Raw genomic sequence first — 27,740 nt, forward strand, 5'->3', positions numbered from 1 at the left:
TACTCCTAGACATTTAGATTAAAGATTCAATGGACTCTCTCTCAAACAATGACAAGCAATGATCCCTAACTCACTAAATGAGATACAGCATGTGTATAGAGCCCCTGTGGCCTAGAGCTATACTGTCAGACCAATCAATAAACAGCTTGTGCACCCAATTTCTTTGCAGGCATATCTATTGAATAATTTTGAATAAAAATTCATGAAAATTGTTCACCAGCAATTCACAAATAGGAAAAAAGCCAAACAAGATTCATCACATAAATTCCCTGTTATGAATAGCTCATCCAATTTTAATGGTGATGGCCCTGAAGCAGCTGTGGGACTCAAGTGCTGTTTCCACAGGTGTGCAACAAAATACACAGATTATGAACAGTGTATTGATAAAACAAGGACAAGGAATTAATTACTCAGCTAATGAAGGGCTCCTTATGTTAATAAACAGCAGGATAAACCAGATTATAAAAGCAGCCAGGAATAACCACACTCCTTTTACTTCTAAAAAAATGTGGGCTCTATTGGTCCTTGCAGGAGTCGCAGCTGCTTCAGCTCCACTTCACAGTCTCCAGTTTGATGGGTAAGAATTTAAATTATGGTTAAACCATTATTATTATTATTACTATTATTATTATTTGCTACTCAAAACTCTCTTAGCTGACCTGCCTGTTTTAACCAGACCTTTTTCTCATGCCTCCTTCACCACCAAGAGAGAAGGTGTTTCGTGTCACACCACACAATGAAGGACAGGTAGAATTCATCAATGTCTTGGCCAGCAACATGCAGGTAAATAAGATGGAGTTTGGTGGGGGAATAGACTGTAACTTAAAGACCTGGTGTTTTACCAATAACAATCTCAGAGATATTGTATGTCATAGGGCTGAATTAGAGGCCTGGTCCTGAGTCCACTAAGGCCAATGGGAATTTTCTTGTTGGAACAGGACTGAGTCACAAGGCAGGAGCTAAACAAATACATTACTAGAAAAGGTAGCTGAATGTTAACATAACCTCATTTGTTAATGTAACAGACCCTAAAAGCAAGAGAAAATGTATGGTACAATACTTTAAATGCATGTTATAGTAAATACTGCATGAAGATATCAGTTTTCAGTGGTTTCTAACTGAATAGTTGCAACAGAATTTGGTCACTTAGAAATAAACTAAAAAACTAGGCTTGTATCCAAATTCAACTTTTCTTTAGCCTCTCCCATGATATATTTCCTTCCCTGGATTTTCTTTAAAGCTTCCTTCCATGCCCAGTTGAGCTGCCTGTTTTTTTACTGACCTTGATGTAGATATATGATGACATGATGATGATGTGAGAAAAAATAATAAAGACAGCAAATGTGTTTTCAATACATCCCTTCAACTTTGATGTTGTAAAATAACTGTAAAAGGGAAAAACAACCTTCTCTGCAAGATGAAAAGATGACATGTTTAATGATGTGCAGATGTGGAGGCACTATCATCAGTGATAGGGTGGTATCTCATGAGACCAGGAGGCTGTTAGTGTTCTTCTGCCTCCTCATCCTCATGATACGAATTAACACATTAGACTTGCTTTCAAGTGCACCTTATAAAGGAATTAAATTAGAGGGCTAGTTTTTCTTTTTCTGAAGAAATGAAAATCAAAAGTCTATGCAAAATTATAGCCAAAACTGTTGACTATGGGGACTAGTAACAAATTTTGAGCTAATAAGTAACTCATACACAAATACCACATTCATGGATGGACACAACTGCCACAACCTGCCTTTGCACTTTGAGAGGAGATGGCCACAGAGGGAGCATAGCTAGGACAGATGGTGAATCAGCTCCTGGCTTAGCAACCTCTACTAAAAGGACTTCAATGAAGCCACCAGTGAGCTTGAAAGTTGAATTCAGTAAGCCAACAGGAAGTTTGTGGAAGTACCACTGTGGCTATGTCTACACTAGAGTTTTCTTGACAAAAACTCGCGAAGTGTCTACACACAAAATGTATTTTATCAACAGTCTGTTGACAAAACTCAGCACTTCTGCTGACAAGGTTCTGCCTCTCCGCTATGAAGAATAATGCCTTTGTCAACAATTTCTGTTGACAAAAAAGACGTGTAGAAAATTCAGGAGTTCCTCTGTCAACAAACAGAGCTTCCAGTTCACCAGGCAGCCCTATATGCTGATTTTCTGATTGGCCATTCTGTCAAGAAATTGGCTGAGCCGTCTGGCTGCTCTCTGTCAACAGAGCAGATTGCTCTTTTGATCTGCTTGTGTGTATGGACGTGATTTGTCAACAGAAGGTTTGCCAGAAGGTCTCTTCCAACAGCAACTTCTGTCGATAGATCACTGTAGTGTAAATGTAGTCAACCTGTCCTCGCTGCACAGAACTCCTTTATCTGGGGAAAGGGAAAAGATATATTTGAACACTGCACCTAGTTTGGTGAATCAGGACCCACATTTCTAATACAGATTACAAATAATGACATCCATCTCACTGAGTTCTGTACACTATGTGTACTGTACTCCTATGGACTACAGATACTCTATGTACCCAATCTTGCACACACTTTAAACCTAGAACGTGCATTGATCTGATTCAGTCTGTAAGGAACGCAGAATCTGATGTTTTCTGTTGTGAAGGTAGTTATAATTTGTGCACATAATTCATAAATGTATAACTATTGTATACACAGTAATAATGGGGAAAGCATGCTGGTGCCTTTATAAAAGCTGACTAAGTCATCAGGAAGTGACAATATTGCCTACAAAAGGAGAGAGAAAACTATAGGAATCTTTGCATCAATCATGATTATTCCAAGCGAAACATACTTGAAAACGTTTGTTGTTATTAGAATCAGACCTGTCTATATTTTAAAACACTTCTGCTTGTCCAAACTCCCCCCACAAAAAAAATCTTTTATAAAAAGGAAAAATGTTAACGTGTGCTTGAAATTACAGGCTGTGATGAAACTGCACAGTAAGCAATATCCACTTAAGGAATGGTATATAGCATAACTAGAGATGGGTGTCACAGCCCCAAGGGGGAGCTCTTAACTACGGCCCAGCATTACTGTATAGATGGGACACCAGGCCCACTGAAGGGCAGAAGGGAGGGACGGAAGTGCAGCAGTTGCACTGGGGCTTGGAGACTCAAAGGGGTCCAGAGGTCATAGCTGCTGCTGCTGCTGCTGCTGTGGCAGTAGCAGTGGCCAGAACCCTAAGGCCCTTTGAATTGCTGCCAGAGCACCACTCCATGCTGCTCCGAGAGTTGGGGGAACAGTGGGAGGTACATCGTGGTCCGGACAGGGCTAAAGGCTGCCCCATCTGCCCTCGGCCCCACCCCTTCCAGGGGAACGGAGCCAGTCCCCCCCCACACACACACACACGTTGCCCCAGGGCCTGCGGTGGCTTTTGGCCCTGCTGTGAGGCACTGAGGGACACACAGAATAAAGGCCAGATTTTTCAAAGGTATTTCATCACTAGGTGAGATTTTCAAAAGTGCCTACAAGGCCAAGTTGGATGACCTGCAAGAAGGTGGTAGAAAGTAATTTAGATTTTTCTACAATTGTTTCAACTGCTGTATTCAAGAGTTCGTAATCAAGTAAGAATACAAAAATTTTCAATGTGACCAGTGTCCCTTAAGTGGTTTGATACAAGATGTGAGAACACTTTAGTATTAGAGGTGAGCAGGTCTAATATTTATTTAATTCTCTCTTTTTTTTTTTTACTATTGGAATGAGATACTGTGCTCCCATCAGCTAACTTATAAGTTATCTCTGATATATATTTATAAATAAAAAAAAGTTTCCAGGTGCCTGAATGGCCCCTGGAATCATAATAAAAGTTTCCACTCACTTCATACCTCAAATCGGCAGTAGAGGCCCTGAACAAAAGTGCAAGTAAGCTATAAATAAATAGGGTAACAAAGGAGAGGGAAAAAAACAAACAAAAGAAGTCATTTCTATTATTGTTGGGAAGAGAGAATTACAAATCTTAAATAGTGAACACCAATTTATCATAATATTGAGATGACAGCACTCCCCATCTACATTATTGTAATCCCCATGGTAATAATATTTGGTTCATTGCTTAGATACCAAGTAAAAAGCTGTTTTAGAAATGTCTTTACTCACATCAGTAGTCTTTACTCATGCAAGTAGGCTTACTGAGTCCCAGGCAAAACGTATACAACTTAAGGTATAAAAAAAGACCCTGTGACAGTGGTGTGCAAAAGCTGCCCCCTGCCCTCTACTAGCAGTGGAATGTGTCCACGCATGCCACCTGCCCCATGTCTATACAACCATGGCTTTCTCAAGAGTGGAGCTGAAGAAAGAACTGGAGATGGTGGAGGAGCTGGGGGGCATGGGACAGAGCTGGTCTGAAAGTGGAGACTGAATGAGGGCAGAGCTGGGCTGTGGCTGGAGAGGAAATCAGAGCAGAGCCTGACTGGGAGCAGAGCAGGAGGTGGAGCGGAGCTATGGTCGGGGGGGCGCAGAGAGGGAATGAATGCGGAGCCCAGTTGGGGGCAGTGTGAGGGTGGAGTGGAGCTGTGGCTGGGGACACAACTGGTCAGGGGACAGAGACAGGGTGGCTAACTCTCCCAGATAGCATCCAGTTTATCTGATTGATCCACAAGAGTTGCCAACCTCAGACACACAGAGAGATCAGAGCTGGGACTAGAGGTGGGACAGGATGAGGGCTGAACAGGGTTGGGGCAGGGGAGCAAAACAGGTGGCAGTGCTGGTTCAGGGTGATGTATGTGATATGGATGACAACACAAAATCTTTACTGGTGGAATCTAGAGATGACACAAATTGTTGGAATGATAAATAATTATGGGTTCAGGTCAGTTATCCAAATGGTTCTGGATTGCTTGTTAAGGTGGGCTCATTTACATGAATATAAACACATACAAGGCCACACATGTAGGAACAAACAATGCTGTTCACACTTATCAGATGGCAAGAGTGGGATCCTGAAATGCAGTGAAACAGAAAAACATGTAAAAGTCATGAAAGATAGCCAATTGAACAGGTAGTCTACACATAATGCTGTAGCAAACATGATCCTGGCATGCACAAGCAGAATATCAAGAAGGAGTAAGAAGTGGTATCACCTCTTTATATGACATCAGTGAAACCATTACTAAAATACCGTGGACTGTTCAAGTGTTCACTCTTTAAAAAGAAGGATGAAAAATTGTGAAGAGGTCAGAAAAGAACTAAAAGGCCTAGAAAATGTGCCTTTATAATGAGAGGACTAAGTCCAATCTATTTAGTTTATTTAAGATAAGGTTATGAGGTACCTTGATCAAGCAGAAGAGGTTGCAGTTAGCAGAGCACTCTTTAATTGTGTAGCAGAAGGCTTAATGGCTGACTATGCTCAGAAACTGAAAGCAGATAAATCAGGCTATTAAAAAGGCAGAACATTTTAACAGGGGCCCTCAAAATCTATGAGCCCCAAGCCCCCAGAAGAGTTAACCCAGCCCAGGGGGAAAAGTGCCCTGCACCTGCGTGGGACTGGAGTGTGAGAGGAAAATCTAGTGACCCAAGTTGCAAACATGAAGTGAGCGTCTCCTCTTTCTCCTGCTCATCAGTTGGGGGCCACATTCATTTTTCTTGTTTTGGGGGATTTTTTCGGGGGAGGTGTTGGCTTGTTTTGCTTCTCACTTGCATGTCCCTGCCTGGCTGATTTTTCTGTGGGTCTGTGGCCCCGACCCAAAAAAAGATACCCCACCCCCAATCTACACTACGCCTGGGAGGTGGATCTATCCCTGGGTGTAAAAATCTCCACTGATGGAGGTTCTGCAGCCTCCGTAAGCAATTTGCTACCATGCTTAATTACCTCGATAGTTAGGAAAAGCTTCCTAATGTCCATCCTAAACCACGCTTATGGCAATTTAAGCCCACTGCTTTTTGTCCTGTCCTCAGAGGTTAACTTAGTGTTTCTCAATCTTTTTTTTTAAAGTACCCCTTTAAAAAAAAAAAATTAAGTACCACGAGTACCTACAATTTTCAGACATAATTTTTTTCTACCATTGCAACAGATTTGTTTAAACAACTTAATTGTTAACTGATTGGTTGGCAAGTTTATTACCTACAGGCAATTTCTTCTATTATACTTACGATTGTGCAAAAAGGATAAATAAAAAAATAGATGAATGTAAAATAAGTTAAATTTTTTATTCATAAAAAAGGTTGAGAAACACTGAGTTAGAGTACCCTCTGGAAGAACTCTGCATACCCCAGGGGTTCATGTACCCCTGGTTGAGAACCAGGGGGTTAACAAGAACAATTTTTCTCCCTCTTTCTTGTAACAACTTTTATGTACTTGAAGACTGTTATGTCCACTCACGGTCTTCTCTCTTCCAGACTAAACACACCCAATTCTTTCAATCTTCCCACAGAGGTCATATTTTCTAGGCCTTTCTTCATTTTTCTTGTTCATCCTGGATCTTCTCCAATTTGTCCACATCAGTGCTGAACTGTGGCACCCAGAACTGGATATAATAATCCACTTGAGGCCTAATCAGCACAGAATAAATTGGAAGGATGACTTGTGTCTTGCTTACACCAGTTCTGCTAATACAGCCCAGGAGGCTATTTGCATTTTTTGTGATAGGTTGACTCATATTTAGTTTTTGATCCAGTACAACTTCACAGAGCTCTTTCCATAGTTGTTCTTCTTAGGCCTTTTCCATTTCAATAATAATTAATATTGATGATAATTAATCATTGGAACAACTTACTTATAGACATGAAGGATTTTCCACACCTAACATCTTCAAGTCAAGACTGAATATCTTTTTCACAGATATGCTACAGTTCAAACAGGACTTATGGGCTTGCTGGAAATTTTACTGGGAAAGCGTCTTTAGCCTGTGTTATGCAGGAGGTCTCTCTTGATGATCATAATGGTCTCTTCTGACTTTAAAAATAAATGAAAGATGATATTTCTAATTAAACATGCCTCAGACAGGCATACACATTTATCCAGATTTTGCCTGTTAACCTACACATTCATTCCTTGCCGTAGGTCTCAGGTCAGTTAAAGCTCTTAAAAATTTGCTTAAGTACTTTGTTGAACTAGAATTCTATAAAGCTGTCACTGGTATCTGAGCAAAACTACATCTTACAGTGTGTAAACTGTGTGCCTTAATAAAATCATCTTAGGTAATTTTTCATGCTGACATTAATTTTCCATGTTGATATCAGTTTTAGAAAACTTAGGCAGATCAATGAAATATAGCTTTAGTGTTATCTTGCATTATTGGTGTTTGCCATACTATCACTATCAAGCTATGTGACCCTAACATACATACCTGTCCAAGAACCACACATACGTATACATTCCCATTTGTTCTGATTTTCAGGTTGATTTCTGGAATCCTGAGACTGTCACACAAGTAAAACCAGAAATGACAGTTGATTTCCGGGTTGAAGCAGACAAGACCTCTGCTGTTGAGAGTCTCCTGGAGCAGAGTGGAGTTGAATATGAGTATGGTTTCTTTTATTTAGTACTTTGAATATAAGAGGTTGCTATGCAGAGAAAACCCTCCCATAACATTAAGGCTATAACTGCTAGTCAGCTATTTATCAACTTTTCATTATTGTTATTCTTGTAGCACCTGGAAGCTGCAATTAAGATTCAGGTCCCATGGGGAAAGACACTATAAAACAAGGCAGTAAGAGATGCAAATAGTTTACATTCTAAAATGTCAAAACAGACTAGAGGCAGGACGAGACATAGCAGCACAGCAAGCAGAAGCACCAAAGGCCACATCACAGTTCAGTGAGACTGACAACGGTTTCCTCCCCAGACAATGTTTTCTCTTATTTTTAAGTATCATCATAAAACTAGTATCCAGAAGTTAGAGAACTGGAATTTCACAGACCCGTCTGTTTGCAAAATAATCCCACGGTGCTTTCTGATACAATCTGTCCAATACAACACCTCAAGCAATGTATTTTACTTACAACAACAACAACAAAAACTGAATCAACTTATCCATTTGTTATGTAGTGGCTATAGAGTTTAGCATGGCTTGAAAGCTTGCCTCTTTCAACCAAAGAAGTTCTCCAACAAAAGATCTTACATAAACACCTTGTACTGTATTTGCATTAAACAATGTCTGTGATGAATAGAAAGTCAGTAAATGAGTCATTTTATTCTTATTTAATCCAGGAAAATATCCCTTGGGTTAGTAGTGCCTTTAATTAATGCTTCCTTCTCCGCTGAAGTCATTGGGAATCTTTCTATTCATTTCAATACAAATCAGAGTAGGACTTAATTGGAACAGAGGCAGTGTATATAAATTTTTAAGTCCCCTATTAATTACAAGGACGTTTCAAACTGAAAATGTTATACAGAGAAGAGTATGCAATCAGCCCCTCCAAATACATCCGGGATCCCGTTATGGTCATAAAGTCATAACTCATAACTACTTACAAAGTCTTATAAATTATCTGTTGCTGTACTGTTCATTTTTTCCCAGCAGCTACTACGGAATATCACCCAGGCAGGATGGATGAATTCTGATTGTCCTCATGTCCACAAAGTGAAGGACTTATACTGCCAAGTCACTTACACACCTTTGAAAATCCCACCTGTAATTTACATTTTCAAATCACTATCCAAACAGTGAGCTGGGTCAAAAATCAATAAGATTTACGGAGTGTAGTTTGTAGCCCTGCCAGCGTATGAGAGACATAAGGTGGGTGAGGTAACATCTTTTATTGAACCTACTTCTGCTGGTGGAAAAGACAAGCTTCCTGAAGAAGAGCTCAGTGAAAATTAAACAGCTTGTCTCCCTCACCAACAAAGTTGGTCCAATAAAAGATATTACCTTATCCACCTTTTCTCTCTATGATGGTTTATGGCTGACTTGTGTTACCATAGTAGTACAAAATAGCTGAGCATAATGGCTATACAATATCTGGTCAATTAATGATGTAGGAGGTAAGTGAGTATTACTATCTCATTTTACCAAAACACAGAAACAAAAACACAGAGTCAAGTGGCAGAGGTGGACTAGGTAGCCAAGTTTTTGGCTCGCAGCCCCATGCTCAGTTCACTAGATACAATTCCTTCCTACTAGATCATGCAGCTCTCATTTAGTCCCCTTAATTTGCTAAACCTGTTTTTTCAATCTGTTAAGAATCCATCCCCGGAGACTTTTTGTTGGAGCCCTTAATATAACATAGGACACATGTATGCAAAATAACTAATGCAAAGGCGATATTTACTTTACAAACATTTTACCCTAATATTAAAGGAGAGACCTTAACAGTTATCAGTGGGAGTAACATGACTTCATTAAAGGATCCAATGGTTTCTTTTACAAATCTTAAAGAAACCACACCAGTGCTATTAACACTGCATTTGCCACTATAATTATACTTCTGACATATTCAGAGTAGCTCCGTAAAGGAAAGACCCTTATATTCTGGCTATAAAAATGTAATTATAATTCTTGAGAAGATGATTTTCAGTGCTCTTACTTCCTCTTTATAGCAGAAGAATCCATTGAAAGAAGGATTTTCTCTTTGGCAAAGGAAGAGTTACATTGATATGAGCTAGAATTTCCTACAATACACATGAAATTTCACAAGTTCATGCACCTTTCTTCTGATTAGGGGAGCCATGAGGGTTGCAGGGTGTCCCTGACAAACTTCAGCAAAATGTCCTTGTGACAGCCAAAGTAAACACAATTCTTTGATCTGCAGCTGCAGTGCCCTGAAATTATGTCAATGTAGCCATTTTATGCATTCGTTATGAAGGCTGGAGTTGCGCAGCAAATTGACCTCTCTTCTTTCCAGATCACTTTGATCAAGAACATAATGTTTTTGCAATTTTGACCCACTAACCATTCATGGTAAGACAAACACTGACAAAACAAAAGTCTGAGTAACTGAAACAAAAGCAAGTAGCAGAGAGGCAGCCGTGTTAGTCTGTATCTTTGAGAACAACAAGAAGTCCTGTGGCACCTTATGGACTAACGGATATTTTGGAGCTTAAGCTTTCGTGGGCAAAGACCCGCTTTGTCAGACCTGAGGAAGCAGGTCTTTGCCCACAAAAGCTTATGATCCAAAATATCTGCTAGTCTGTAAAGTGCCACAGGACTTCTTGTTGTTCTGAAATAAAAGCAAACTATCCCAGGATACTGACTGTTGATAAGTCTTAACCATTAGTCTGCATTCATAGGAAAGGCGAATGGCAGAGATTCAGTCAGAGGCAGACAGGACTTCAGTGCCTGTGGACTGTCTGTTTATCAGATGACGGCATTTACCTTGCTGCAGCAGGCTTAAAACAAATACAGTCGAGCTGGGAATACAGTTCAACCCATTGGTACTACGAGGCTGCCACACCACGTTTAGTTTGACAGAGTGAGGGCTACCCTTTTACAGATGTTTGCTTGGTGGCTCCAATGCATCACATTGTGGCATTATGGAACACACGTCATTCTGTGCTATCAACACAAGAAAGGCCCTGTTCCTGAGGAGCACGGGCCCACAAGCAAGAAAATGCTGGCTGCATAAGCCCATTATGGGGTGATGGAGAGAGGGCTGCTCACAGGAAGAGAAGCTACTCCATGAGATCACTCGTCAAGCATGGGGAAAAGAAACCTGTCAGCTTTGCTGCAGCTGACCCAAAAGAGTTTGCACTGTAGAAGGTGGGGAGCAAAGAGCTGGGCTGCAGGACTACTACTGGCCAGGAAAGGCCCAATCATCCCCAAGCCCATCCTTGGAGCAGAGCAAAAGGCAAAATTAGGTTAGCTGTGAATTTCCAATAACTGTGGTCAGGAACGCAGTCCATACACTTTGTTTCAGAATCACTGTGGTTCCAAATGGTAGATCAATGCCATCTGTCCAATGCCTTCTCCAGCAGAGAAAATCGATTTTGCAGAACGTTTTTACTTTACTGACAAATCTTCTCTCTATATTAGTTATGACTGTGGGTTTGTTGCAGAATTCTGATTGACAACCTGCAGACGGTACTTGATGCTCAGTTTGATAGCAATGTTCGCGCTGCTGGCCACAGTTATGAAAAATACAACAACTGGGATACGGTAAAATCTATAAATATGTTATACTCTCCATTTATTGCTTGGGAACTGGAGTCAGAGATGCCATTAAACTTAATGATTGATTATATTGAACAGATAGCTGCTTGGACTGCTGACATGGCTGCTCAGTATGCAAATCTTATTTCTCGCACTCATATTGGGACTACATTTGAGGGGCGGCCCATGTACCTCCTCAAGGTAATTGTTCTAAATTTCTTTTTACTAGTCATGTCTGTTCTTGTAACATAAATAAACTTACAATATTTATTAAGCAATCACTAGCTCTGGCATATCTTATAAATGCTCCAGGAAATCAAAACACATTTCCAGAGTTACTTTTATTGTGAATTTTTTCATACTTTTTGATTCAAGGTAAAGAATTTATAGAGTGAAACCGATCATAAATATTTTGGAAGTTCAGACCTATAAATTTAACCATATTCCCATGAGCAATGTAAATGATAATCTACCTTTATGTAATTGTCCACACCATCTGTTGTTTGTAAACCCACTTACTATAAAGGGATCTATAAATGTCAGTTTATCTGGGAACAGAAAACAAACACAATTTTTCTGTCTTCTTCAGACATAATTTTTCATCACATAACTCATATGAATAAACAAGATACCAAAAAACAAACAGGGGAGCTGACGAACAAGATTAGTCCAAAACAGCACCAGCATTCACTAGAATTTATATAATCAGCTTGGTCTTTTCAACTAGTGACACCATCATACGAAATCTACCAACACTATGTAGTAACAAAATAATCTGTGAAAATAGGGGCTTGTCTACATTAATAAAAAATAAAGCAACTAAGACTGTACTGTTTTAACTTGAATAGCTTGATTGTCCATTGAGGCAAGAACATACTTGGTTAGTATTAGGTTTCCAATTTAATCAAGGAATATAGCTCCTGCTGCTAAGTTTCACCTTTAGAGTCACTAGTCTGGAGACAGAATATTAGTAATATAGATACCAATGAGACTGTTTTTTCATTACATTTATTTACTATAGATGGGGAGGAGTGGTTCAAACAAGAAGGCCATCTTTATGGATTGTGGTTTTCATGCAAGAGAGTGGATCTCCCCTGCTTTCTGCCAATGGTTTGTGAGAGAGGTTAGTAAATTCAGTAACAAAAGTTTTCACAAAATAAATCAACTTTAGATGAGCATGACACACACTGTAACAAATGTGAAACAAATACAATAATATGATCTCCTGCGTGTCAGTCCTTGACAGCTTCTAGTCCAGAGCTTTCTAATTTTATTCTCTGATTTTAGATTTGGGTTGGAATAATACAACTTGGGGCCTATTCTCCCCTTGATGTGACACGTATATACACATTGTGGGCCAGACCCGCAGGATTGGCCATTTGACACTTGGAGCAGCTTGTGGAAACAAAGAGCATCAGAATGGCTCAGGGATGTGATGACTCCTTATGGGGCTAGTCTAACGCCCAGTGATTGCTGCAGTCTGGTTTGCTTCTTGTCACTGGCCACATCTACTATACCAGGGACATGGCTGGAAGCCAGAGGAATCCTTAGGCAACCACTCAAATTTGCTTTGAGACTAAGTACTGCACTTTAATTTCCATTAACATTATTTAAAAAGACAGTTACCTGTTCTGTAACTGGTGTTCTTTGAGACGTGCTGCTGAGCACACACCCAGTCACAGAAAGCTTTTTGCTCTAGCCAGTAGCCATAGGGTTGGTGCGGCACTCCCTGGCGTGGTGCCAATATAGTGACCAATATATGCTGCGGGGCTGGGAACTAGTTGTGAGCTGCTGCCTGCCTCGCAGCAGTGCAGGGCCGGTGCCTGCTTGCCCCACAGCACTGGGTAGTGGGGGCTGAGAGGCTGCTGCAGGCCTGAGCTGGAGCCCTTCCTTGCCTCACAACAATGCAGGGCCAGGAGCCTGAGTGCCCCTTGTCCTCCAGCAGTTGGAGCCAGAAGATTGCCATGAGCAAGAGTTGGAGCCCCCACCTGCCCTGTGTCACCTCCTGGGATTCTGGGCTGGGGCAGATATGAGCAGATAGGAATAAGGGGACTTCAAAGTAGGCAGGGTCCTTTCGAAAAGGAGCCCCATCTGGACGACCCGCGTCAATTTCAAAGTGCCGCGGCCGCCCACGTGCTAATGAGGCGCTGAATATGTATTTCAGCACTCCATTAGTAAACTTCTAAATGGCCATTTGCGTGGCCATTTCGAAGTTTTGGGCTAGTGTAGACACGGCCATTTAGGGGTAAATTATAGCTAAAGAGCAGCACAGAATACTGGGAGCCAGGACTGGTGACTGGAACAATCATTAAGGGACTGCAGAAAACTTGGCTACACCCATGATAAGTAACTAACTAACTAACTTGGCTATACCCATGATAAGTAACCAGCTAACTAAAATCATGCTGGATTACGGATGTTGCCAGACAAGAGTTTGGGATTAAAAAGGTTCAACCTGTACTTAAAAATATCTCAAAGCATTAGCCTGTTTCGCATGCCAGACTGTGGAGTGTAGAGTCCTAAACTAGTATCATTTAATCCAGGCTGTTTGGGCCAGAGCCAAAGTCCACTGAAGTCAGTGGAAAGACTCCCCATTGACTTCAGTGGCTTTTGAATCAGGTCCTTACTGATGAAGTATGCTACCTCAGAAGAACACACTTGCACTTTTGGATTTACATTGGCAAACTGGTCTGCACAGAAATTTTTGAAGAACTTCCTGTATAACAGATAAAGGGATCATGCATCAATCACAAAAGGCAATACACACTTGTACCTTTAAAAATACATTTCAGAACCATCAGCAATTCCTGATTCCATGAAAACAACAACTCTCTCTTTGATCTATACCTAGGCTGTTGCCACCTATGGAAGTGATTCTGTTATGACAAATCTTCTCGACAAGTTGGATTTCTACATCCTGCCTGTCCTTAATATTGATGGGTATGTCTACACCTGGACCAAGGTATGTATACTCTTCTTTCTGGACAAAAATCTCACCAAACTGGTCAAATATTGCGACTATCCTTCCGTATTTACATGCACTTTCCATTTCAGTACCGCATGTGGAGGAAGACACGTTCCACAAACCCTGGCAGCAACTGTATTGGTACTGACCCCAACAGGAATTTTAATGCTGGATGGTGCAGTAAGTATGGCCTAGTAGTTAATGAAATTTCTTTGGGCACTGAATTCATACATAGGGAAAGCATTGTACTGCATGCAAAGCAAGAAAAGTGACAGCCACAGACTTCATTCGAATTCCTGGAATGCCTTGTGATATGCAGCAGACATTCAAGGAAAGGTCCCTATAATAAAGTACTGCTGTTCAATAGAATTGTTCACCTATTATATATTAATTCACTTACCTAATATGACTTTTTTCAGTGATGTACAAAATGTTTTTGTTCTTCCACATATAGAACCTGGGAAAGAAAGTATTTTTGGCAGAATGCTATGCTACATTGCCTAAAAGTGTGTGAGAACATTATAAATATTGTCTCCATGTATAGTATGTGCTTCTGGAGACTAAAGGTTGCTTGAAAAGTCTTAACTATAATTTCGGTGAAAGCAAGTCACTAAACTTTTATGGTGCATTGACAAAATTCTGTTTCATTAAATATAAGTATTCGCCCTCCCTGCAGGTGTTGGTGCCTCAAGAAACCCATGTGATGAAACTTATTGCGGCAGTGGCCCTGAGTCTGAAAATGAGACCAAGGCACTGGCAGATTTCATACGTAAAAATCTCTCCACTATCAAGGCATACTTGACTATTCACTCCTATTCTCAGATGCTGCTGTTTCCTTACTCCTACTCTTACTCTCTTACAAAAAACCATGCAGAGTTGGTAAGTAGAACACAAATACTACAACTCTTCATAATTTTGGTGCACTGGGGAGAATATGAACATTTCATCTTTTCCTATTTAGCTCAGGTTAATTTCAGAATTTTTCTTACATATTTGGAAAAAATCTGAACAAGCAGCTTTTGAAAGTAAGTTTGTTTTTTATAGCAAAAGAACTTGAAGATGGCTTAGGCATGAGATAAATTCCAGGATCCCTGATTCATCTCCATCATAGATAGGTTGTATTTGTCTACAAGGATGTGTTTGTATGCAAATAATATCATGTACAGATGTATATTATATAGCATTGCTTCCACCTTATTCAGTGGGTTACAGTGTATCTGACTGCAATACATTGCATATAAACATCATGCTCTGTTGGTCAGATTCACAGCTTTTGTAAGTTGGCATAGCTCCATAGCTTTAATGGAGCTAGAATGATTTAAACCAGCTGTGGATCTGACCTAAAACATCATTATTTAATGAAGTTTAGGACCACACCCAAGCTCTACAGATTTTTAACTCTGATAAATGCAATTCAGTAAAGGAATTATTTATCCTTTTTCAAAAAGACCGAATATGTAAAAGTTGTAAGCTTTCAAAAATAAAATTATCATAAATAATAAAATGATTTCAATTCTCTGGCGTATTAGCCATGAAAAAGTTTTTTGGCATGAAAAAACCATAACAAACAAAACAAAACAAAAAAAAACTTGACCCTCTCTCTCTTCCTTTCACACTGCCAGAAATCTAAGGCAATAGCAGTCAACTGGGTTTACTGTTGCAGAACCGTGACAGATTTATTTGGGTTCCCACATGGATCTGTCATAATTCTGACGCAGAAAGGAAGAATATGGCCAACTTAATAGTTATGCCTTGGACTTGTGGCAGCTTAAATAAAAAGGGCAGCATAAACATTGGGTTTGAAGGTTGATTGTTATAATACTTCGCATGTCACACTGCTTGTCTACACTATTCCCCTCCTTCAAAGGGGGCACATAAACAAGCCCGAGCGGAAAATAACAATGAGGTGAGGTACTGTGCTTCATATGCAGCACCTCTTTAAGCTAATTCTCGCCCTGGTAACTTCGAAGTTGCAAACTTTGAAGCACTGGCAAGCCGTGTAGCCACAGACACTTTGAAATACCCGCTCAAATTTGAAGTGCCCTGACTCCCAAAATCTCGAAGGAGAGGGCTAGAGTAGACAAGAGTTTTAATTGTAAATATTCCAGTCATTTCCTACATTTTTTTTATTTGTCTTTGGTTTTTACTCAATGTTTCAAATTTTAAATTGCACACATTAGAGCTCAGTTTCATTAAATGATATAAACTCCTGGACTACTACTTTGTCTAGGTCACAGGATTCCCCAGGTGCTAGAAGTGTGTCTTTTGCTCAGTTTGAGTCAAGCCTATGTGTGACGAAACATGTTGCTCCAAGTGCAGCACATTTCTCACATCATTATATTCAGATGGAAAGAAGTTATATTGACACTCAGACACAAAAAGTGCAGTAAGCCCTAACTTTGGAAATAGACGAAATAGTAGCACTAAGGCAGGACCAATATATCCTTTAGCACTTCTTTTTTAAAAATCCTGGCTGTACAATTTTCATATTAACTTTCTTGTTCTATGGTTTGTACTAGACTAGAAGAATATACCAAATATTGAAATTTGGCTATATTCATCCATGCTAAGGTTTTGCAATTTTATGAACAAAACGCCCATTCCTCTTTCCTCCAGGCCCTTTTGGCTTAAATATTGAGTCCTCCATTCTTTAGTATTAAAAAAAAGTCATCCAGGAATATAAGAGATATACATCAATAGACCTTCAACTGATTTCACTTAATGTAAGTTAGTCTTTCCATAGTAATTTTATCTCATATTTCAAATCTGCCACAATGTCCCTGTGGGGGGAGTTTTATTATTTTTTACTACAAAGGAGCACATCCTGTCACCACTAAAAAGCTGTGAACAGATGAACTGACCCCATGTCCTAATTAAGGAACGCGTTTCCTCAGTTGGAGTGCCCAACAGTAAAACAGCAGGAGTCCCAAAGACGTTCAACTTGTACTAATATCTAATTTTAGAAAAGGCTTGGCTTTTACAGGTGAGATCACAGTATCGACCAATCAACACTGTCTGTAGCTGAGATAACTAAATGCAAGGGTCCTGATCCAAACCCTACTGAAATCAATGGAAAGACTCAACAGGCTGTAGGTCAGGTTCTAATGGTGTAGCTTTCTGGGTATTTCACACAACTAAATATGTTCACATGAACTGTCACAAAGCATTTAGGGTTGGTTTGTTTGTTTGTTTGTTTTCTTTTTTGTTTTTTTTTTCCCTTAGCAATTCCTCCGTGGTTAAAAAAAAATCAGACAGGAAAAAAGGAGGAGAAAATAAAAGGGCATAATACTATTTATATACTACTTAATCTGTCACAAAAAATCCAAAAACAAGCAGTCCTGTACTCCCTTAAAGACTAACAATTTTATAAAATAGGTAATGAGCTTTCATAGTTAAGATGAAGTGGGTTTTAGCCATGAAAGCTCATACTTAATTAATAAAATTGTTTTTGTTGTTGTGTTTGTTTGTTTTTGGAGAAGCTCCAGACTAACACAGTTACTTCTCTGAGACTATTTAATGTGCTTTTTCCAGCAAAGTTCTGCCTAGATAAAGAATTCAGAGAAAGGTTGAAGAACTAGCATGCAAGCTTCATGTAAATTGTTCTGGCACATGAAATGATTATAAATCATGTTCTAAATGAAGAAGTAAAATTTAGAACTATTATCTTATCTTAGATGTTAGTTGCTATTTCTTATCTTTTTCAGAGTGGGATGAAATGTGTAGTTAAAATGTCTCATGCCTGCTTATCATCATTCTTATTGCTCAACACTTAAATTCAATACTGTGGGGAGAATACTCTGTTATAAAGTGAAGCATGAAGGAAGGGAGCAAAATGAAGTAAAATTGGATTGAAATCACCCTATGTCTGCAGAAGAGGGAAATGGAGGCACCAGCATAGTCCCCCTCTCTCCTTCCAAGCCTGCTGACCATGAGCACAGTGTGCAGTGAGGCTCTGCTGGTATTCAGGAGGCATACTAGGGTAGGTGGGTTGACTGTGGAAAGCAACAACTCAACACAGCATTCTCCTTCTAGAACCAGATGTACAGCAAATACCGACATAGTTGCTAATTATACCAATGTCACTACTTGCCTTCACTGTCTTTGGAAGAGGAGCATAGAGAACAGGCCCACAGAATGTGGAAACTGACAGCATCACTCTTCACTGAGTTTTGCTTCCAGATGGGATTGGGGCTACTAGAAGCAGATCCTAAGGCTAGGAGCAGATCCTAAGGTCAACAGTGGTGGAGATCATCTTGTCCCCACATCTTCTGGACAGTTTGCAGGCCAGGTCCCCAGTTCCTTCCTTTGAAAGGAGCATGAGCTGTAACTCCATTGATCAGATCCTTAGCCCCATTCTGTTCTCTTTGCAACCATCTGGGCAGCACAGGGAGGACAAACAGCTAATATAAAGGGCCAGACAGAACCTCCTCTTGTGTTAGACAATCCCTAAGGGTGTAAAATGGTGTCCAATTTCTCACTTTCCAAGGCATGACAGGGTATTCCTGGAATTCCAGTGATCGTGATCGCAGGCCTGGAGGATCATTACAAGTTAAAGAAGTCTTAGCACTACTGTAACTTAAACTGGTGACAGAAGTAGCCTTTCTTTGCTCCCCATATCAGGGTGGAAGAAAATGGTTGAAGCCACATATGTCCTCCCTAGAGCCTGTGAGGTATGCACACACAATTTTCCTATTCACAAGGAGGCTTTATCCCATAGGAAGGAGACCATAGCCCTGTATTAGACACAGGTCAGTTCTAGAGTCAGCATTTCCAAGATAATGCCACCCAAGTCAGGAAAAACTGGGTCATCTCAGAAATTTCATACCAGTAACAATATTTCTGTCATATTCTCTTGGAAAATATATAACTGACCTCCACAAAGAGTACATCCTGTGTACTGCACAACTCCCTTCAACTTCCTTTCTGCCATATCCCCAGATGTTGCACAGCTCAAAAAGAATACATGCTTGGATCAGCCAGAAAAACTGTATCTTCCATTTAAAGAACAAAAGTTTCCCTCAGCCTTCCATAATTGAAAAAAAAATATTGGATACAGACCAGCTGTCCATCCACTCTCCAGCCAAGCTTCCCTGCAGCATTCTTTTGATATTTGCACTTAGCTGTTCTCTCCATAAAATTCTGTGCATTCAATTTGTTCACATTTTGGTCTCAGCTTCGTATTACAAAATCTTGGCCCTATGCTTTTAAACATCCTTATCACTGATTTGGAAAATAACAAAACCATCACTCATAGATGACACAAAAATCGGGGGGGAGATCACTGATTCAGGGCATCTTGGTAAACTGGTTGCAAGCAAGCAATGTGAGTTTTATTATGGTTAAATGTATGCACCTGGGAACAAAGACTGAAGGCCATACTCACAGGCGGGGGACTCTATCCTGAAAAAGGTTTGGGAGCTGCAGGGGATAATCAGCTTAAAACAAGAGGGGACCAGCACCAAGAGCATGACTAGTGTGCTGATGAGAATTGGTGTCAAGAATGGAACAAATGCTTTGATTGTGATCAGCATCAAGACAAAGTTTGTCATGCTGCAAAAGACGGGTGCAGACAGCCAGATACATGGGGAAATTGGCGTGTTGAGCCAGACCAGCGTGGAGAGCCACACCTGTTGACAAAGCAGGAACAGTACCAAGGCACACCTGTGCCTGCCACCAGATAGGGCCGAGGTGATTTGACCCTGAGGCCTAGACGATGTGTGGAAGAGCCTGAACTGGAACAGCATCAAGACAGACACAGATCCTGAGACACGGCACTGAGTGTCGCTGAAGTGGGCAGAGCTTGTCAAAGGGCCAGAACTGGAGCCGCCCTTGGACAGGAGTAGTCATGTGTGGAGTGCGACAAAGATTGTTGCCACAAGTGCAACCAGTGTCGTGAGTAAGACTGATGGTGCTGGGGATTGCATCATCTCCACAAGTCCCTGTGCCGGGCAGCACATGTCAGGCATCAACAAAGGGCCAATTGGTAACAGTTCTCCTCTCGGGGAATCAAAGAGGATTGAATTTGGTGCACAAAATGCCATGGCATCAGAGTCACAGGCCACAGAGATGTTGGGTACTGCCTGCACCAAAGTCAAGGTTGATAGAGCTGGTGCCAATGACTTGAGTGTCCTGGAGACACTTGCCAAAGAATGGGAGCAGCGCTGTGCTGGAAGTTTCAGGGAGCGCCAGTGCCGGGAGGAGCCCTTTTTTGACACCAAGCCTGGTGTGGAAAGCAGTGCACTGTGCACCGAAGAGCTGGGTACAGAGCCTTGGCAGAGCCAAAATTCACACTCCTTATGAGTCCAGGGCTTGAAACCCTTACGGATTTGGCACATATCAGTCTGATGAGCTTCCCCCAAACAACGAAGTCAGGAGTAGTGAGAGCCACTTATGAGCACAGACTTCAAACAGGAGCTGCACTGCTTGAAGCACTGAGACTTTTGCATGCTGCAAGCCCCCGGAGGGGACACGGGAAGAGAAGGGAAACTCTTCCCCATCTGCTGACTGTCTGACACTAACTAGAAAACAATGGCTATGCAAAAGAATTATTTACAACTATGTACACAAGAAGAGCTAGGGAGACATGGCATAGCAACAAGTACTTAGCCACAATTACAGCAGCCCATATGAGTGGTTAGAAGGAACTGAGAGGCAGTTGGATTGGCAGGGTCATATATGTAAGCATCTGCACCAGCGCCATTCCCAAGGGCTCCTACAGCTGACCCAACGGGTAGCAGATAGGGTAAATCTTTCTGCCAGCCATGCATGTGATGTGTGCATACCTAACTTGAATAGATATGAGCAAGCACTCAAAGAAGCATCAGTTTTTGGCTATGGGAGCCTGAACCTGCAGTTTTTCTAGCACCTTTCTGATTACTTGCTTTACTTGTTACAAGTTGATGTTGGTGTTCTTAGTTGTAGAGCAGAGTAAACCAAGGGAAACAATTTAAGAGAAAGATGGACAGAGGTAAATTATATTTAGAAGTGGCTCCCGGAGTAAAGAAGAGGAAAGTGAGTTTCACATAGACTCCTGATTCTCACATTATTTAATATAATGGGGTGTTATGTAATTTAACTTAACTATCGTCTGACCATCAGTCAGTTATCTTTAGTAACAACTTTTTCACCTTGGCTCATACAGCCATCCTCATCAGCCTCAATTTAGATTTGCCTCAGCTTGATGCTACCGGTGAAAAGCACTAGCAACGTGGACCTTTGTCTTGAAATATTTGTGTAGCAGTCACAAAGATGGGTCTATCCAGTGATATTAAATTTGTTACAGTGGATGGACTCAATCTGGACTTTCAGAGTTTCCACTTCAAAGGGAAATCAAGAAATCCCTGGATAACATGTGAGAGAGTAACATGAAAAGAGCGCCACTTGGAGCCCCTTGAGGATAGTTGGCTTGAGAAAGACAGAGCTTAGAGCCAATAATAGAACTGGATGGGGCAGAAAGACAGGTAGTGTTCATAGAGACCACTTTTACAGAAAGCATTCCAGTCCACCAGAGATCTTTCAAAATCCTGTTATCTTATTACATCAAGAATCCCATCAAATATCCCACTGAATTTGCCCCAAGAGTGAAGGGTTCTTGACAGCACAGGAATAGTTGATGGGTCATACAACCCCCATACTGGAGCACAAGGGGCTAAGGAGTCACTCTGGGCCCAGGCAGCCCTGCCCAGCTGTACCAGCAAAGCCTGCACAAATCGCAAGGAGAGCAAGTCAGCTGCGGGGTTGGAACTACTGCCTGACAGCTGGAAAAACAAACCTAAAAATCCTACAGAGGAGAGACAGGTGACTGACTGTGACAGAGGCCTTGTTTGCGGTTCTGTAATTTATTCTCAGCAGAAAGGGCAGTCTTGGGAAAGAAGTAATCCAGGGGCAGTTGTGTGGCACTGTAAGATGCAGAACTTACCTCCTCAGTAACAGGGTCTGGAGTGGAATCTGTGTGGCTGGGCTCTTCTACCCACTCTCAAGAGATGACACATCAATGAAGCATTTACCTCAGTGCGGAAACCTACTGGGGAAGATCCTAATCCCCAAAACCCCATTCTAAGGTGAAAACCCTGAAGCCCTTGGGGGAGCTGAAGGCCAGAACTATAACTGAAAAGGGATGGACACCTGCTGCACCCTGATCTCACCATTAGCCAGTACTGGTTGTGATGTTCACCTTTTACAGAGCCCTAACCAAGAAAGCAAACAAAGAGAGCCCCGTAACAAACCAGATGTGCAAAAGAATCTTGAAAACCAGCAGAGTCCAGAGAAAGCTAACAGATTTTCAAAATTTAGAGGTGGGAGAGGGAACATAGCACTGCCTCCTCTTTTACTGGCATCACAAAGAACTTAAAGACTGTAGGCCTGGTTTTCATCTCACAAAAGTTAGATACTGTTTCTGTTCTCGAAAAGTGATAGGCTGGTAGACAAAATGAGGCACAGAGAGAAACCTCCTTCCAGTTTCCTCATTATTTGAAGGATAATTGTTTTCCAGCACTGTCCCTTTTCCTTTTTGACGTACGTACACATTTAAATATTCTTCCTTTGGTTACTATAAAATAGCCTTCCACTTTGGTGCTGAGGTTTTGGTTTTTCCACCTTTTTCATACATTAACTGAGCAGTTGGGAAAGAGTGTGGCCTGATGCTTACAAAAAGGGATCACATATCAGGACTTCCAGGTTCTGTCCTGAGCTTTGCTGCGGACTTTGTGATGGTGTCACATGGGCACACTCAATTTATTGAATTACAGAATACGCTATTTCCAACACCATGCTCCAATCTAGAAAACATAAGGATGTCTTTTAATAGCCAGGAACTTCAGCACCTTTCTTTACAGCTGCTACCTGCTTATTATGGTAAAACTGATCCAGGATAAGGTCACCCTTTTCACAGCATTTTTTTCTCATAGCTTGCCCCTTAAATTTGGCAGAGATGAGTAGCTGATGTTTTAAATTTGCAATTGGCAGCTGGCTAACACTTAACACCTCCTCATCCCTCCCTCCTTCCAGGAAATATTTCTATTTTATTTTCCTTAGTTTTTTGCCATTGAGGAGATGACTACATTATATTAGCAGTATAGCCTATCCTCCACATGAGGCAGAGTCATTTTGTAACTTTCCCATGTTCACTGATTTCAGTCATACATGTGTATAAAAGGAAGAAAATTACAAATTTGCAACGGAAACTCTCTTTTGTGAGGTGAACAAGAAATCCTTTTTCTGCAGTTCCCAGACGCATGCTCCTGGATTTAAAGTCAATGTAACTAAAAGGTGACTGAACAAAATTTGGTACATCACTAATAGCTAAACTCTAGTGATCAACCTCTGCAGTTCCCATGGGCCTCCACTGCAAAATTATCATAGATTTTAATAAGAGGAAGCATCAACTATAAAGTCAGTTTTTCAGCAGTGAAAGATTTAACTACTCTGGTTGTTAAGATTCTGATATTGGTTGTTTATATGTCACATCATCACTTTTCTTAAAGCTGCATATGCAGGGACAGATTTAGAGTTAATAAAGCACTGTGCACAGTTTCATTATTGCCCTCCCACCAGGACCCAGCAAAGAAAAAGAACATTCTCACTTTTGCCACAGTTTTCTTTCTTTTTAGTTCTTCCACCTCATCCTATATTATAAGTAGAAAGTATATGAAAATAAAATGAGACACCTTGGTTGTGGCAGGGGGCAGGGGTGCAGGAGGGAATGAGAAGGGTGACATTACCTCAGGTGGCACAGCTTCCAAAGTGACTGGCACACTCTTCTGGAAGCTGCTCCTAGGTGGGGGTGGGCCATGGTAGGTCTCTGCACACTGCTGCCCACACGCACCACCCCCTGTAGTTCCTGACCCATGGGTTCTATGTAGTCAGTGCCCAGAGCTGAGCAATGTACAGTGACACCCCTCCCTTCCCTGGGGATGCAGGAGCATTCCTGCCACTTCCAGGAGTAGTGCAGACAGAGGGAGGCAGAGCAGGTAAGGAGGTGCCTTAGGCCTGCTGTGCTCTGCTGGCATGTCTCTGCATGCCCCTTGAGGGAAGCGGGGGGTTCCACGTGCTCCCCAGGGTGGAGTCCGGATGCGCACAGACATGCCAGCAGCTGGCCACTTCAAGGAGCACGTGCGGCCACTACACACAGCATGCTTGCCTGAGCCCTGCTGCACAGCTGCAGTTTGGGGGCCCTGGGTGTTGGGGGGGGGGGCCCATGTCACTGCATAGTGTGTTTAATGGTAAATCTGTTCCTATATAGAGAAGAGAGAGACCAGAACCAAAACTCTGTATTTAAATCTTACCCAGTCTTTGAAGAGTGTTTTAAACAGACACACAGATCTGAATCTGGCTTTTGTACAAATTTCCTCCTCTCTGTAATGTGACAAAGCAAATCCCTACATACAACTTCCCAGAACACTGGGTTGTACAAAACCCAGGTCTCAATGTGAATGTTGCAAGTTGAGCCCATTTTTCCAGTGGGAGTTGTTACAACCCCATGGTATAAAAAACTGCCATTTTAATCATTGCTCTGGCTTCTTACTACTTTCAAAGCAGAGATTCATGTTACCAACCTATTCTTCAAAATGTTTTCAAATGCAGCTTTTGGAAAATTCATAAAAATGTACAAGAACTGAATGGAAGTCAGAAGGTTTTAAATATTCCTCCTACTGGGGAAAATAATTTATGGCGTAATCTAGAGTGAAACAAGAGAGTTGAAGAAATTCTTGGGAATACCATGCTGTTCAACTCTGAACTACAGAGGCAGATATGGTAATCCATTGTTTGTTCGTATGCTGAACATCTGTTCTCAACTAATGGTACACAAACAAATATTTACCATCCCTTAGGAATACTTTCCATAGTTTTATTATCAACATGCTGTGTTATGAAGAAATGGGAAAGCCACACATTCCAAGGGAAAGTCTGCAATTTTTCATAATACAAACATTCAGAGCTGCATTTTAGTGTTGACAGATTTTGTGAAACCCCCACTGAAGTCAGTGGGACCTGAATGGTTCCCAAACTGCACAGGAAACGCAAACTGAAATAATGGAAATGCTGTTTATAGCTTCAGGGAGCTTTGCGCATCTCTGGCTGTAATAATGTTGACATTTGCTGTCTGAATTTTAAAGGATCTAATTCTAATTTCTCTCACACCACTTTTACTATATTGCTGTGGATTTATATTTGTAAAAGTAAGAGGAAAATGCTGTCTTGATAACTTCCATATGTACACCCATTGTGCCTAAATTTCACCAACATTTTATTTCGTATTTCTAGTTTATTCACGCAGATCCAAGCACACATTTCTTTCATATACAGTAATCCCTGGATGCTGTTGTTAGTTTCCTGGCTCCAGATACACTTCCATAATTAGAGCTTTGAGTATAAACTACTTATTGATGTGCTACATGAACAAAGTGTAGACATTTGCAGATTGTTAGACGATGACAGCATGAACTCTGTTACTGCTTCTCAAAGAGAAACAAGTGTTACAAATAATTTAAAACTTCTAAAATGAAGTCCTTAAGCTACAAGATAGTGTGTTAACTCAGATTTCAGAGTAAAGCTATAAATGTATGGAGCAACTTCATATTCCCCAATTGTGCTTTCTTATAGAATACCCTTTCTAAAGATGCAGTTCAAGAGCTGGCTACACTGTATGGTACAAAATATACATATGGTGCAGGAGCTTCAACAATCTGTAAGTACTGACCTATCACACACAACTGTAGTAGGACAAAATTATGTATCATGATCTCCAGTAAAAACCATAAGATAAGTCCTCCTCCCAGACACACCCTACTTTCCTCCATCAGAAGGGGGTAGGCTGTGATATCTTTATTCTTTACCTGTCTGTCTAGAAGGTATGTATGCAATGTTTCTGGTACTGCAAACGTACGAACTTGCACCTGGGTTACTAATGAGACTCACACAGTAACTATCCAGCACCCATGCAGTAAATTGATGGCATACTAGGAACTCCTAAAACAAACAGATACAATTAAACTGTAAGAATTGTGTTTGTTCAGTCTGTGAGTTTCCTGATTTCCAGGGCTTGCAAACCTCTGTGACAATAGTAACGTGAAACCTTTTAGACCAGAATTCACCTTCACAGCTCTAGCCAGCAAACTATTACTTTCTGTTGCTGTGTGCTGATTTCAAAAATATACACATTTCTGCCTCATTCTAACACTCTTTTGAAAGCCAGTTGTTGTGGTATCCCCTTTGTGATGTTATAGCACTGACCTGTTTTTTGTAAACATAGTTTTCCAAAATTTCATAGTTCAGATGTTTTGGCTGCTAGTTCCTCAGGCTAGTGCCTGCTGGTAATTCAACATAGTGGCTGTGTCTACACGTGCCCCAAACTTCGAAATGGCCATGCAAATAGCCATTTCGAAGTTTACTAATGAAGCACTGAAATGCATATTCAGCGCTTCATTAGCATGCGGGCGGCAGCCGCGCTTCGAAATTGACGCTCCTTGCCGCCGCGCAGCGCGTCCAGACGGGGCTCCTTTTCGAAAGGATGCTGCCTACTTCGAAGTCCCCTTATTCCCATGAGCTCATGGGAATAAAGGGACTTCGAAGTAGGCGGCGTCCTTTCGAAAAGGAGCCCCGTCTGGACGCGCCGCGCGGCTGCAAGGAGCGTCAAATTCGAAGCGCGGCTGCCGCCCGCATGCTAATGAAGCACTGAATATGCATTTCAGCGCTTCATTAGTAAACTTCAAAATGGCCATTTGCGTGGCCATTTCGAAGTTTGGGGCACGTGTAGACATAGCCAGAAGGATTTAGCAATCTGGAAACTATTTTTTTTTGGTGTTAAATATAATAGCTAGAATTGTTTGCCAATGTTTAAAAGATCAACTGGGATTTTAAAAATGTTTTTGTGGATTCCTCGCAGTTCTGAGGATCACCTGTAGCTATAATAGATTAGAACGCCATTCTCTCTTTACAAAGAACAACCAAGAGAGTAGACACTGAGTTCTCTCATCAAGAAGGAAAGAAGTAGAGCTTATTTCCCAACAGAAGAAGCAGAGTTCTTTCCCCAGCTCTGTGGATCCCCCAGGATCTGTACGAATCTCATGGAGATCCTCCAGAGCTAGGGGATTCAATGTAATAGACCGTAGGTCATGCTGATTCAATGCTTCCAGTCCTCTTCTCAGGCAAAAATAATCCTCCCACTCCTCAAGAGGGACCTCCACATTGAAGAGTTAACAGCAATGCAAAATAACTCAGACTGTAAATTCTGATCAGGATTGTTTCTTCTTCACTTTTAGAAGGGGGACAGTTGCATTCCTCCTTTTACAGCTGCAGATTTCCATTTTCAAGGCTATTAAAGTGCTTGGCAAGCTCTGTTCCACATTCTGGATGCACAGAAATGCTTTACTGACTCTGAATGCTTTTTACTCTGCCCTTCGTATATTTCTAGCTATGTGGTATGATAGTTATGATTAATAATAAATAAAATGATTACCAGTGACTTGTCCTTTTCTAGTAAAGTTTTCATTTTCCCGCCAATGCAGATCTTGCTGCTGGTGGCTCTGATGACTGGGCTTATGACGAGGGCATCAAGTACTCCTTCACCTTCGAGCTCCGTGATACAGGCAGATATGGATTTGCACTCCCTGAATCTCAGATAAAGCCAACCTGTGAAGAGACTACGAAAGCGGTTAAATATATTGCCAACTATGTCCTTAACCATTTGTATTAGAATGCAATTTCAAAATTATTCAGGAATGTTTGTTTCAAATTTACTAT

General features: G+C 41.1%; 1 protein-coding gene and 1 long non-coding RNA gene across 2 annotated transcripts in view; one reads left to right on the top strand and one right to left on the bottom strand.

The window, feature by feature from the left end:
- The window catches only part of LOC142018314 (uncharacterized), a 106,046-nt gene that overhangs the window by 77,381 nt on the left and 925 nt on the right, over window positions 1-27,740 (bottom strand). Inside the window, exon 2 of the long non-coding RNA XR_012646788.1 lies at window positions 27,457-27,640. This is a non-coding gene — a long non-coding RNA (uncharacterized LOC142018314). The remainder of the gene's footprint in view (window positions 1-27,456; window positions 27,641-27,740) is intronic.
- Window positions 507-27,740, top strand: LOC142018312 (carboxypeptidase B-like). Its single transcript, XM_075004019.1, has 11 exons — window positions 507-577; window positions 708-783; window positions 7,346-7,470; window positions 10,942-11,041; window positions 11,135-11,236; window positions 12,057-12,158; window positions 13,887-13,997; window positions 14,090-14,180; window positions 14,677-14,879; window positions 25,602-25,686; window positions 27,506-27,740. The coding sequence occupies exons 1-11, from the start codon at window positions 507-509 to the stop codon at window positions 27,691-27,693; spliced, it is 1,254 nt and encodes a 417-aa protein (XP_074860120.1). The 3' UTR covers window positions 27,694-27,740.

The sequence above is a fragment of the Carettochelys insculpta genome, chromosome 10 (assembly GCF_033958435.1).
Source record: "Carettochelys insculpta isolate YL-2023 chromosome 10, ASM3395843v1, whole genome shotgun sequence".
NCBI lineage: Eukaryota > Metazoa > Chordata > Testudines > Carettochelyidae > Carettochelys > Carettochelys insculpta.